The 14878-nt window shown below is 40.7% G+C and overlaps 1 protein-coding gene across 2 annotated transcripts in view; it reads left to right on the top strand.

Annotated features, from left to right (window-relative positions):
- The window catches only part of si:ch211-51h4.2 (uncharacterized), a 156435-nt gene that overhangs the window by 31136 nt on the left and 110421 nt on the right, over positions 1-14878 (top strand). For both annotated transcript variants that reach the window (XM_051672423.1, XM_051672422.1), the window contains exon 6: positions 11162-11297. In XM_051672423.1, coding sequence (XP_051528383.1) covers positions 11162-11297 — 136 coding nt within the window. The remainder of the gene's footprint in view (positions 1-11161; positions 11298-14878) is intronic.

Genomic DNA, 14878 nt, shown 5'->3' with positions numbered 1-14878 from the left:
TCCTTTGGTGCATGGCCGGCGTGATTAGCGTTTCCTAGGTAATGCTCATTCGCTCCGCTCACGATGCAGTCATCTCCACCTGCCCCTCATTACCTTGTCTATTTAACCTCTCTCTTGTGTCTTGTGGGGCGCCAGATTGTTTTGTGAGTCTCTGCTGCTCAGTCAAGCCTGCCAGCCAGTTCTGTTTATTATTTTCTGTCTGTTTGTTTTCTTGCCTAGACTTATCCAGTCGGATATCTCTCACCCAGTGATCTGTTTTCTCCAATTACCCTGTGGACTGTGTATCTCGTCTCCCTGTGAATTATTCTCTCCTACTACCTCTGTCTGCTGGTCTTCATCATCGCCCAGGTGTCCTCCATCATCCCATCCACCATTGCGACCTGTGCTGGATATTACATTCATCTTTGCTGTTTTTCTGTGTCTGTTCAATAAAGACTGATCATTGTATGTTCCTCATACATTTGAGTCCTCCATCTACACCCGACGTGACATAACAATCCGGCCACGCTATGGACTCAGCAGAGGACAATTCTCTTCGTGCTGCTGTTGTCCAGCAGGGAGCCCTCCTCGGTCATCAGCAAGAGCAACTCATCGCTTCCAGTCAAGCTATGAAATCCATGGGCGAGCAGATAGCAGAGTTAACTTCGCTGGTACAACAACTCCAGCTCTCTTCCACATCCGATCCCAACACCACCGAAGATGCCGCCCCCTCCATGGCAGTATCCGTTACACCCAGCCACTTAGAGCCCTGCCTGAATCCACCTTCTATGTACCCTGGTGAGCCCAAGTCTTGTAGATCGTTTTTTGTCTCAATGCTCTTTGGTGTTTTCTCTCCAGCCCTCTTTCTTCCCATCTGAGAAATCCAAGGTGGCTTATGTCATTACGCTTATGTGAGTGGGGTTCCGCCATGTGGGATAACCGACACCACTGCTGTTCGTCATTTCGCTCATTTTCGGCCAAACTCTCCAAGGTGTTCGACTGATCAGCCAGTGGGAGCAAGGTGGCGAGGGTATCTTCTGATCTTCGTCAAGGTGACAAGTCAGTTTCAGACTATTCCATAGAGTTCTGTAACCTCGCTACATCCTGTGGGTGGAAAAAACCAGCCTTGTGGCATCGGTTTCTGCATAGGCTCTCAGGTCGTATTAAGGATGAGATCTACGTGCACGACCTTCCTCTTTTCCTGGACGATCTGATCGACTTGGCACTCCGAGTCGATAACCGGCTTGCCATTCGTCGTAGACACTAACTACGTTTCCATCCAAGGATCTTTTGCGAAAAAAAGTTTTAGCACATCAAAATAAAGCTGATGGAAACGCAAATTATTGCTAAAATTTCACAAGTGTCGACATAATATTTTTCTGTTTAACTCTAGCGCATATACTCTATGTTGATACTTCAAATGTTGCGAAAAACTGGTTTGAAAACACTTTTTGTCGAGAAAATTGGCATTATCACAAAAATGTAGTGTCACATGACAGAAAAATACCCCAGTCGTTAGCCTGTGTTAATCATGATGACGGTATACATCCTTGAAAGCCAATTTATTGTACGTGATTATGGATTGATCTTAACGGCATATAGATCCGATGCTGCAAACATGACACTTCCAAGAGTGCCTATACAAATATCTCATATCATGCACATTGACAAGTGCACGGAGAACAAATTAATGGCCACTGTTTGTGATTAATTTAATTTGTGGTAGCCATTCGTTTATTTTTTTAAGTTGCTTTTCCACACCATTCAAAATAATAGACGGCAGTCATGGAATTAGCCCATAATACAAAAAACATATCATTTCTGTGCACAAAGATGTTTTAAATAAAAAATAAATCCACAATACTAGGAGAAAAGCTTCAGTGTGCTTTTTTGAAACAGTAACAGCCAAATTCTATAAAATTATTGTTTAGCTTACTTTAGAAAACATGCAAGCAAAATTCCCTGTATTAAATTAAATAAAATAACAAACGAATCAAGCATTAAATTAAAAAAATTAATTACCAAATGAAAAAATTATATTGTTAGGCCTATATACTTGCCTTTTCTTTACACAAACTTAAATTAGCCTTACCCTGTTCTGTAGATGAAAAAAGTCGTCTGAATGGCTGAATGTTTTACACTATCAGAACTATTTGTCGAATGCTGAGTTAACTTTCAGAAAACGAGCTTTTGAACATTTTAAAACATTTAAATATTTTAAATCTAACCATCTTTACCTTGGATCGCATTTGCTGAGCTTCTTCAGAAAATGTCAATTGCATTATGACGTTAAAATAAGTTTTATATAACAATCAAGTTCAGTTGGTTGTTAAAAGTTGCTGGACAAATATGCAGGACATAATGCAGTTGTGATGGCGATGCTTTAGATTAGATGATTGTTCAAAATAGCCTATTGAATATCAGGAATGTATCATATGTAAACCCTGATATTACACCGCATCAGATTTTCTTTAATAGCTGTGCACACAGCATATACACATCAATGGATGTTCCTTATACTAAAACCGAAAGTGTCCCCCACTACTTGGTGCAGGTTGCCAGCTTGATAAGGGCCATGACGATTCGCTTTTGGGTCGGAACCGGTGGCAATCTGCGATAGGCGCAACATCAGGACCAATATTACAGTCCTATCAGAAGGGCAACAGCTCCCTTTTGATTGCAATTACTCATCTTCTGATTGCATTTATTTGTGAAATTATAATGACAGTAAGCTGGCTAATTTCAATGAATTGTCTCAATACTCTTCCCATTTACCAAAACTTTGGAGGAAACAACATTAGTGACATCTGGGAGGCGAAAGGTACACAATTAGCGTTATATACACATTTCTGTATGGAAACAGCTTAAGAGCAGATTTCTTTTGCGATAAACCAAAACTTATGTGACAAAGTGTTATTTTAGGCATGACATCACGCACACCATTTTTATCGATAAAAGGCCATTTGAATGGAAACAGGCAGAAGACGGCAAATTTCTGAATTTGTTTTTAACGCATTGTCACTTTGTCGATAACAAAATAGTGCGAAAAGTGGATGTAAACTAGCCTACTGTTGATCTTCTCCCCTCAGAAACAGAGCTGTACATGCTGCTCAACCACCTCTTCCGGTCGTCACGCCAGAGCCCCTGTCAGAGGAGGAGCCCATGCAGATTGGGAGAGCTCAGCTATCTCCAGAGGAACGACATTACCGGCTCACACGCGGCTTTACTGCGGATGACCGGGGCATACCACCATTTCCTGTCCAGTAAAAGAGGCTACTCACCAGTAGATAAGGGGTTTTTGGTGAGCGTAGCTCCCCTGGATAAATCCCCTGGGCTCAAGACACTCCTCCCAGCCAGGTTGCAGTTTGAAGATAATCTTCAGCAGATTTCCATCCTCATTGACTCTGGAGCTGAAGGTAACTCCATGGACAGTAACCTGGTCACCAAGTGGGGCATTCCACAAATCCCCTTATCAGCACCCTCTGTGGAACACCTCGTACTCAAGTCATTCACACCACCACACCTCTCATTCTCACCATCTCTGGCAACCATGTCGGAGAGATCACATACTTCATTATCCATTCGCCTTCAGCTCCAGTGATTCTAGGACACCCGTGGCTGGTAAAACATAATCCACCTTTTAACTGGATTGAGAATTCTGTTTTGACCTGAAGCTTTTTCTGCTTGTCTCAGTGTCTTGTTTCTGCTCTCTCCCCTATCTTGTCCTGTCTCACAGGAGGACCCTGTGAGACAGGATAGAGCTGCATCTCTACCTCCTCACCACCCGAACGACTGTGCCACTGATCTGCTGCCTGGCTCTTCTCAACCTCGAGGTCGTCTCTATTCGCTCTCTGCCCCAAAGAGGGAGGCCACGGAGAAATACATCAATGATTCTCTAGCAGCAGGTATCATTCACCCCTCTTCTTCTCCGGCCAGGGAGGGTTCTTCTTCATGGGGAAGAAATATGGTTCCTTGCGCCCTTGCATAAAATATCGGGGGCTGAATGACATCACGGTAAAGAATCTTTATCCTTTGTCTTTGATGTCTTCAACTTTCGAACTCTTGCAGGTGGCAGCCTTCTTCACGAAGCTGGACCTCCACAATGCTTACCACCTAGTCCTGATTAGGGAGGGGATGAATGGAAGATGGCTTTTGTTGGATATTAGATGCAGAAGAATTGCAGCTATACAGTGCATCCGGAAAGTATTCACAGCGCTTCACTTTTTCCACATTTTGTTATGTTACAGCCTTATTCCAAAATGGATTAAATTAATTATTTTCCTCAAAATTCTACAAACAATACCCCATAATGACAACGTGAATGAAGTTTGTTTGAAATCTTTGCAAATTTATTAAAAATAAAAAACGAAAAAAAATCACATGTACATAAGTATTCACAACCTTTGCTCAATACTTTGTTGAAGCACCTTTGGCACCAATTAGAGCCTCAAGTCTTTTTGAGTATGATGCTACAAGCTTGGCACACCTATTTTGGGGCAGTTTCTCCCATTCTTCTATGCAGGACCTCTCAAGCTCCATCAGGTTGGATGGGGAGCGTCGGTGCACAGCCATTTTCAGATCTCTCCAGAGATGTTCAGTCGGGTTCAAGTCTGGGCTCTGGCTGGATCACTCAAGGACATTCACAGAGTTGTCCCATAGCCACACCTTTGTTATCTTGGCTGTGTGCTTAAGGTCGTTGTGCTGTTGGAAGATGAACCTTCGCCCCAGTCTGAGGTCCAGAGTGCTCTGGAGCAGGTTTTCATCAAGGATGTCTCTGTACATTGCTGCATTTATCTTTCCCTCGATCCTGACTAGTCTCCCAGTTCCTGCCGCTGAAAAACATCCCCACAGCATGATGCTGCCACCACCATGCTTCACTGTAGGGATGGTATTGGCCAGGTGATGAGCGGTGCCTGGTTTCCTCCAGACATGACGCTTGCCATTCAGGCCAAAGAGTTCAATCTTTGTTTCTCATGGTCTGAGAGTCCTTCAGGTGCCTTTTGGCAAACACCAGGCGGGCTGTCATGTGCCTTTTACTGAGGAGTGGCTTCCGTCTGGCCACTCTACCATACAGGCCTGATTGGTGGAGTGCTGCAGAGATGGTTGTTCTTCTGGAGGTTCTCCTCTCTCCACAGAGAAATGCTGGAGCTCTGTCTGAGTGACCATCGGGTTCTTGGTCACCTCCCTGACTAAGGCCCTTCTCCCCCGATCGCTCAGTTTGGCCGGGCGGCCAGCTGTAGGAAGAGTCCTGGTGGTTCAAAACTTCTTCCATTTACGGATGATGGAGGCCACTGTGCTCATTGCGACCTTCAATGCTGCAGAAATTTTTCTGTACCCTTCCCCAGATCTGTGCCTGGATACAATCCTGTCTCGGACGTCTACAGACAATTCTTTGGACTTCATGGCTTGGTTTGTGCTCTGACATGCACTGTTAACTGTGGGACCTTATATAGACAGGTGTGTGCCCTTCCAAATCATGTCCAATCAACTGAATTTACCACAGGTGGACTCCAATCAAGTTGTAGAAACATCTCAAGGATGATCAGTGGAAACAGGATGCACCTGAGCTCAATTTTGAGTGTCATGGCAAAGGCTGTGAATACTTATGTACATGTGATTTTTTTCGTTTTTTATTTTTAATAAATTTGAAAAGATTTCAAACAAACTTCTTTCACGTTGTCATTATGGGGTATTGTTTGTAGAATTTTGAGGGAAATAATGAATTTAATCCATTTAGGAATAAGGCTGTAACATAACAAAATGTGGAAAAAGTGAAGCGCTGTGAATACTTTCCGGATGCACTGTATGACTTGAAACCCAACTTTCTAACCCTGGAATTCCTCAACGTCATAAATTAAAAGACTCTGCTTGAGCTGACATCAAGAAGCCTAGCTGACGCTCACATCTGGCCAATAAACTAACAAAAGAGACTTGAGAACTTCATGCATCTGAAGAAATGCCCCCACATTCAATGGTTCTGGCCTGACACTGCTATTAAGAACTTCTCTGCAAAGAGTCCCCTAAGTGCAGAGGTCACAAGCAATAAAAGATAGAGGACACATTCCCTGGAACTCCCAGGAAAGACTCCGAACACACCCTGTCTTGTCGACGCCAATTCGATGACTTTATTCTGGATGATAATTAGTCATGAGATCTTCATGAGATTCTCATTATTCCACAAACAGCATCTAAAAGGAATCCATGAATGTTGTAAGATGTACAGAATGCATTTAGATCCACAATGTACACAATACCTAGCCTTGCTAGATTATCCTGAAAATTACTTTGACCTGTGATTATTTTATAACTGACAAATTAATGATTATAGCCTGATGTACCTTTTTAAAATATGTGTAGTGATTTGTAATCACTTATAACTGACAAATCAATAAGTATAATCGTCAATCTTATATTATTAATCTCATTCTACTAAGAATGGTAACTATTCAAGTAACTATACTCCGACAACCAGGTTTCTCATAATGTGTAATGTATTATCCGTGTTGTACAGCCAATTGATTAACCAGTATGATTTGTAACCAGGGATACGTAATATTTATGAAAGTATGTCACATTTAGTATAGAAATGCTTGCTTGTTTACGTAGAGAATTTTGATGACGATGAATGTCATGTTTCTTGCACTGCTTTCAAGATATAAAAGTTCATGATTAAACATTCACTATTTTTGGAGCGGGAAGAGTGTAAGGATTCTTCACACAAAGGGTTTTAAATCAACTGTGAAAAGGACAGGCCAGTCGACCATGTGACTCTAAAAAGCCACTTCTGATTGGCTCAGGACGCCTTTGGGGTGTGGCCAATTTCAGTTCAAAAGTTCCTAAACAGGAAGAACACATCTCTCTACTCTTCTGCCTCTCTTGTCCCATTTTTTGCTCTTCGAATCCTCTCGTGCCTCTTCCAGATCCTCCGTGCCATGTAGAGTCCAAGGAAATCCTCGAGACACAAAGTCCCAAGGAAGCCTCTCACTCTCTGCTCTACGGTTCATACACCCTACGGGAGTCGCGAGTCTTCCCGGCAGAAGGCCTCATTTCAAAGCCTACCAGCTTCATCCAGACAACAAACTATCAGCGATCTAACAGAAATCCAAAATATCGACGGAACGAACTTTCGACAAAGAGCCAAAGAACCAAGCAACACAAGGAAACGCAACACAAGGAAACGCAACGACACTCAAGTACATCTCCAGACTTTTGCTCAAAGTGCTGGTGTATTAGTTAAATACTTTGGGTAATCTGATTGCAAATCGATTTAGACTCAAAGAAGGATAAATTGTTCTTAAGGCATTGTCAACAGACTCCATTTTCTCTGTATTGATCATTTATTTCACATTCTGTCACTACTCACCAACCTGTTTCATGTTTTATGTGTTAGATTAGTTTTAAGTTTAGAATAACAATAAAGTTATTCTGTATTCAAAAATAATTTGACTGTGATATATTATGATAAATAATCCCATCCCTGTTTTTAAAAGATTTCACTTCAAAGCTATACCTAAATATGTATGATATTGTTTTCAATAAGCCATGAGAATAATGTTACTCCAATAAGTTAATTAATCATAATTTGCTTATTAAAGCTAATTCCTTACAATAGAAATTGTGAGCGGATACAACGAGACGTTGTATTACGATTTTAATGGTAGAGAATTTTATTCAGAAAAATAATCTAGTTATTTGTTATTTATCGAATTTATAATGGTTGTCGAACGCGACTAATTCCTTTATAAATTTCCTTACATAATAAAGAAGGATAAGAACAGTATAATTTAATTCCTAGCTCACACATACTAAATTTCCTTACATATAATGATGGGGGTACGTGGGCATTTTAACCTATCCCGTGTACATTTATACTACCAAAATTCCATCACTTTCAATGCTCCTAATGGGCATTTTGAGAATTTGGTCATGCCCTTTGGTCTATCCAACACCCTAGCTGTCTTCCAAGCGCTCGTCAATGACGTGCTCAGAGACATGGTCGATCGTTTTGAATTTGTTTACCTGGACGATATTCTGATCTTCTCCCAGAATATTCGTGCCCATGTCCAGCACGTCAGGAGAGTGCTCCAGCAGCTGCTTGAGAATCGACTGTTCGTCAAGGTGGAGATGTGTGAGTTTCATGCAGAGTTGGTTCCGTTCCTGGGGTTTGTCCTCTTGTCCAATGGCATCCGGATGGACCCTGGTAAGGTAAAGGCCTTTGCCAATTGGCCCACTCTAGACTCTTGCAAAGCGGTCCAGCAGATTCTGAGGTTTGCCAATTTTTACTGGCGGTTCAGCCAAAATTTTAGTCAGATCACTGCTCCTCTTACGAATCTAACCTCCACCAAAGCATGATTCTTTTGGTCAAGCTGCGTTCAACAAGCTCAAGAGCTGCTTCATTTCAGCTCCCATTCTCATTAACCCTGACCCATATCGTCAGTTTGTGGTGGAGGTGGATGTGTTGGAGGTAGGAGTTAGGGCTGTTTTGTCCCAGAGATCTCCCTCGGATGGGAAGATGCGTCTTTTTTTTACCATCACTTGTACCCTGCAGAACGGAATTATGATATTGGAACCATGAATTGCTGGCTGTCAGGTTGGCATTGGGTGAGTGGCGTCACTGATTGGAGAGTTCAGGGTTACCTTTCTTGGTTAGAGTACATTCATTCCACGAAATGGCTAAATTTCAGACAGGCTCGCTGGGCACCATTTTTTAGACATTTTAATTTCACCATCTCGTACCACTGGATCTAAAAATCTGAAGCCTGACACAAAATCTCGTACTTTTGAGACTGACGACAGTTCGATTTCCCCGGATACTGTCCTCCCACCTGACAAGGTGGTGGGGCGGTTACCTGGGGAATTGAGTCCAGAGTCCACTCTGCCTTGCGTGGCGTCACTATTCCTGTGGAATGCCCAGAGAGTCTGTCATGAGACCCTGGTTATACATTGCCATGGACTTTGTCACCAGCTTACCCACATCCAATGGCAATACAGTCATTTTGACTGTGGTTGATAGATTCTCGAAGGCAGCTCATTTTATTCCCCTCCCCTAATTACCTTCAGCAAGGGAGATGTTGACAACATCTTTCACATTCATGGCCTCCCGGTAGATGTGGTCTCTGACAGAGGCCCCCAGTTTGTGTCAAGATTCTGGGCAGAATTCTGTCGACTGCTGGGGGCGACTGTGAGTTTGTCAGGCTGAGAGGGCTAAACAAGATCTTGAGAGGGTCCTGCGCTGCATGGTGTCTCGGAACCTTCAACTTGGAGTTCCAAATTAACTTGGGTTGAGTACACTCATAATTCCCTTCCCGTCTCATCTACGGGTCTCTCACCCTTCCAATGCCAGTCCCCATTGTTTCTCTCCCAAGAACCCGATGCTGTTGTTCCATCCGTGCATGCGTTTGTTGAGAGGTGCCGATGCAGCTGGAGGATCGCCAGGGAAGCCTTAATTCAGACTGGCAATCGGAACAAGGCGTCGGCAGACCGTCACTGTACAAGGCCCCCGTGTGTGGTCAGAAGGTCTGGCTGCCAGGATATTCCATTTAGACATCCCTCACGTAAGCTGGGACTAAATTTATTGGACCATTTACTGTCTCTAAGGTGCTTAGTCCGGTGGCCATTCGGCTCAAATTGCCCCCCCCCCAGGTTAAAAGAATTCACCCGGTCTTTCACGTCTTTAACATCAAACCTGCTGTTCGCTCCCCCCTTCACCACGACACCTCTGTTCCTCCACCCCCTCATCTAACTGATGGGGCCCCGGTCTTCACAGTCAGACATCTTTTGGATGTGAGGTGGAGGGGCAGAGGTTTCCACTATCTGGTAGATTGGGAGGGTTCCCTCATGTGTTTTCCTTTGCTGCATGGCCGGCGTGATTAGCGTTTCCTAGGTAACGCTCATTCGCGCCGCTCACGAGGCAATCATCTCCACCTCCCCTCATTACCTCATCTATTTAACCTCTCTCTTGTGTCTTGTGGATCAGCGGATTGTTTTGTGAGTCTCTGCTGCTCAGTCAAACCTGCCAGCCAGTTCTGTGTATTATTTTTTGTCTGTGTTTTCTTGCCTAGACTTATCCAGTTGGATATCTCTCACCCAGTGATCTGTTTTCTCCAATTATCTTGTGGACTGTGTATCTCATCTCCCTGTGGATTATTCTCTCCTACTACCCTGTCTGCTCGTCTTCATTGCCGCCTGGGTGTTCTCCATCATCCCATTCACCATTGCGACCTGTGCTGGACATAACATTCATCTTTGTTTTGCTGTGTGTTCAATAAAGACTGATCATTGTATGTTCCTCCTGCATTTAAGTCCTCCATCTACATCCAACTTGACAAACATCTGTTGGCCATTATTTTTTTGACATTGTGCTGTTTCATGAATTGTTTTGTGCTTTTTAATTGTTTTGCTGTTTTTGAAAGGCCTATAATAGGCTGATTTTATGGCAGGTTTCCATAGTGACAACTTAGCCTATATAGTGTGACAACATGCCCAACTATAGGAGGATCATCTCTTTTCCTGAGTAATAACAGTGGAAATGTTCAGTAGTGTTTTGTTTTGTTTTTGTAGCTAAGACTATGGTATGTGCCTAGCCCCAGTATCACCTATAAACTTTGTGCCCCCCTCCCTCGTTCTCTCCACCTCTCCGTATCTCTCCACCTCTCTGTGTTTTCCTCTTGTACTTGATGTAAGCTACTCTTGTTGTTCTAGACAGCATTGAGACTGTTGTATACCAGCATACAAAAAAAGCTGCCTTACAAAGGGAGTGATATATGATAACTACTGTGTGTGAGTGATGTTGAAGTTTATGTCTCAGAGTGTTTCTATGCCCAGCAGCCTGCTGTGTTGTGGCCTGATGTGTGGATGCATATTATTTTTTTCTGCTGATTTGCTTCGTCACTGCTGCACTCTTCTCTTATCTCTGTCCAGATTCATCTCTCTCCTCTTTCTTCCCTGTTTCTCACATTTATCTCTCCTCCAATTCATTATTTCTCACATGAAAGTCATACAATGGCATTGTGTGGTGGCGTTATGGCAGAACTTTGCATCATGGTGTGATGTGTGTCACATCAGAGGGGATGAAGGATGGTTCCTCTCATCTTTTGCAGACACGGGGCCTGACAAAAGCCCATACGTTCTGGCTCACGGATGTGCAGTGCTAAAACATGTTCCTCTGTGTTTCTCACTGTAGATATGGGTCTTCTGCAGAGGGATGCCACAGCACAGAGGCAAGAGGAGGAGCTCCAGCCAAATCTGCACATGCTGGGAGTTCTGTTCCTGGGCAAGCACACCAGCCGTGCCTTCAACTTTGTTCTCCTCTTTCAATTGTGAGTCCCTCTTATTTAGTACCGTTACTTAAAAGCCCTGCAAAACACCAAAAAATGAATCCCTGGCATGATATTTTGGTTAGCTGGTGTCCCTGCCAGGCTGCTTACAAGCTTTACCAGCACAACCTCTTTGGTCAACCAGTTTTGACAGAAAGGTCATGCTAGTCCAGCACCAAACCATCCTGGACCAGCATAGAAATTCATGCATTGCATTTTACATTAAAAATATGTATTTGGCAGATGCTTTTATATAAAGCAACTTGCAGTTCATTCAGGTTATATAGTTTATCAGCAAGGAGTTTTTTACTGGGAAAACTAAACTTAAAAAGTATATTTAAAAAACTCTGTCATAATTCACTTATCATAATGTTGTTCCAAAGCCATGTGACTTGCAATGCAAATGGGGCATGCAATGTTAGACACCATCCAGTTGCATAGGAGCACTGTGAATTGACTATACACAACTTATGGCCTTGAAACACTAGATGGCATTCAGAAATGTCATATATAGCGTGAATGCTGGCAGTTGTAATTCAACAACTTACTGTACATATTGTACTCATACATATACTCATTGCAGACTTTGTTCCATTATGATTTTGGTCTTGTGAGCTCATATTATGTGTGAACTGGCTAAGAGTCAAAAGCTATTTTTGTGCCCTGAGGTAAATGGACAAGATCATAAATTCATAAATATGGAGCTTGAGGAAAAGCAACAGCATGTATTTTTCAAATCATTTTTTTTTTTTTTTTTTGGCTCTTTATTTGTAAAATGATAGTGTCTTGTTTGATCATGGCACATGACACATGATCAAACAAGATCCTATATATATATATATATATATATATATATATATATATATATATATATATATATATATACTGTATATATACAAATGTATGTGTACCAATCTTAAATGCAAATACTTATAGTGGCCCTTAAATGTATTTGTACACTAATGCCACACCAAGTGGCATTAATTTTAAAGACTGATAGCACAAACACACTTTTCAAGCTAAACATTTCTCGCAAAAAAAAAAAAAAAAAAATATTATGTTTCAAATGAAAAAAACAAAAAAAACAATATGTTCTTCAAAATAAGAGGAAAAAAAAAAGTATTTGGTTTTCAAGTTTGCTGAACATTTTTACAGTTAATATTATGAACTACACCTGTGGTTACTCTGCTAGGACACCTGTGTGAACTTGAGGGGAACTTCACACATCCACTTAGTTTAATATTTAGTTTCAAATGCAGTTAAATTCATACATTTCTAAAAGTCTAAATATTTTTAGGGCCACTGCACATATCTTCTGTAGAGATGTACTGTACTGTAGAACTACTGTACATGATGGATGGATACATAAGATAAAGCAAAATATGAATATTTATAGACAGAAAGATAAAAAAGCAGTAAATCTCTTGTTATCAAACGTAAAATACTTGTTTATTCATTCAGCTGCGGGGGAGAACATGTCTTATAACATCAAAAATTGTTTGTACTCTGCACTTGCCAAATTACATTATTATACAAGGTATTGTTCATCAATATGTCTTTCTCATTGCCTTCCTGTTTTTCTTTCTATTATTATTTCTTAATAACAATGATAGATGTTTCTATTAACGGCTGAACTATTCTGCTTGAAAACAACAACCTAAACACAATAATGCAGCCCAATTATGATGCAGTTGTACAATCTTTTTTCTGCTTGGTCCCTGGACAACCTATAAGCCAGGGCCATGTGACCTCAGCCATTCTCAGGTTGATGTTTTCATTTCAGGGTTCGCTATGAAGCCGATTCTATTAAGAAGACTCTCATAAACTTATCAGAACAGAGCTCCACTAAAATTTCAATGGACCCCTTCTTTTTGGCTTGTTTAATTTTTGATAAACAAAAATTTTTAATGAAGTCATCAGGCCCGGGAATGCTGTTTAGAGCATGACTCTGCTCTGTCTGCTGAGGAGTAATAGGTGCAAATACCCTCGCTGGATCTGAGCGATAAGTAGGTTTTTTAATCACTGCTGTTGTCTCTAGACTGTCATGAAGTGTTATTTATGTGTGAAATGTCAGTTCTATTTTACCTATGGCAGGGATTTTCAGTAGTACTCAATTTCCATACTTTATTAAAAGTACAGATACCACACAATTGATTACTTAAGTAAAAGTTAAAGTTATCCATTAAAATACTATTTAAGAAAAAGTAAAAAGTACTTTGTTTTAAAAATACTTAAGTATCAAAAAGTAAAAGTTCTACAAATTCAAATCCGTTCATCTTATAAATGCGACCCATTCATGTTGTTATTTTTAAAGCCATATAATTGAGTCTCATACAGGTAATATTGGATACAGTACATATGAACTTTTATAGTTAATATTTTCTTTTCAATTTTCAAATACTGGTTTTACTTTTGTTAATTATTATTATTATTTTTTCTAGGGAAAAAAGCCTATCTAGGGGCCTGAGATTCAAATTAGCATGTGCTATAATCTCTATGTTGAAAGCATCTTAGTTAACAGAAATAACTAATTCAAGCAATACTATCAATAATTGTATTATATATAAATTAAACATATTTACTTATTCTGTCCCTTTTAAGCAATTTTAGGTTGAAGCTAAAAAATAGTTACCACATTACAAACTATTAACAATAGGGCCTAAATACACTAAAGTTTTACATTAGTATCAAAATATAATTATTAGTGTTAAACAGCATTTGAACAGACACACCAGTGTAAATAAGTGTAAACACATTCATGTAAATAAATTAATCGAAAACAGTGGTGAACAGCAGCATTTAACTAAATATTCAGCAACAAATAAGAGCTTTTTATGCAGACATGCTTGTGAGAGTTTCAAAGCAGCCAATAAACAGCGCACCAAATTGAGTCAACATTCGGTGCTACCAGTCCTGTAGAAAGAACCAAAAGCATGCAACACACAGTTTTCCATTCATCATCGTTCAAAAATGTGGTAAAAAAACTAACTTCTACTGTAATTATTCCACAGCATCTTAGAAGAGACTTCCATTGTTTCTGTGTTCCTCTGATTCTGTGGCTTATAAACACTGATGAATACTGTACATTTAGACCTTCAGGTTTGTACACAGCTAGGATAAATTACATCTTATCTGTGCGTTTGAAGCGTGTTTAGTCAAAGTTTAGTCTCTGGTTTAGTTCAGCGCACCTCGCTGGTTCTGACACAGACTGCATGAGTGCATGTGCTGAGTGTCTGTGTGCTCGTGCTGGCTGCTGTCAGTCAAACACACCACACTCTGTTTATAAGATGCTCTTTGCTCTCCTTTTGCATATAATGAAACAAACTTTTTTTAATCCAGGTAACAAGTAACGAGGGGGTCTGTATCAGAGTAAAAAATATTTGTTTGGCTAAACAATTTAGCGAAGTAAAAGTTGCAACAAATTTAAATACTCAAGAAAGTTAAAAAAAAAAAAAAGAAAAAAGAAAAAAAGCTACTTAAGTACAGTAATGATGTATTTGTACTTCGTTACTTTATACCACTGAAACTGGGGTCTGAGAACCTCTAGGGGGTCGTGGAAAATTTTGAAAAATGTATTACAAATG

The sequence above is a fragment of the Myxocyprinus asiaticus genome, chromosome 35, assembly GCF_019703515.2.
Source record: "Myxocyprinus asiaticus isolate MX2 ecotype Aquarium Trade chromosome 35, UBuf_Myxa_2, whole genome shotgun sequence".
NCBI lineage: Eukaryota > Metazoa > Chordata > Actinopteri > Cypriniformes > Catostomidae > Myxocyprinus > Myxocyprinus asiaticus.
The sequence above is the reverse complement of the archived record's forward strand: the minus strand, read 5'-3'. Positions and strand labels throughout refer to the sequence as shown.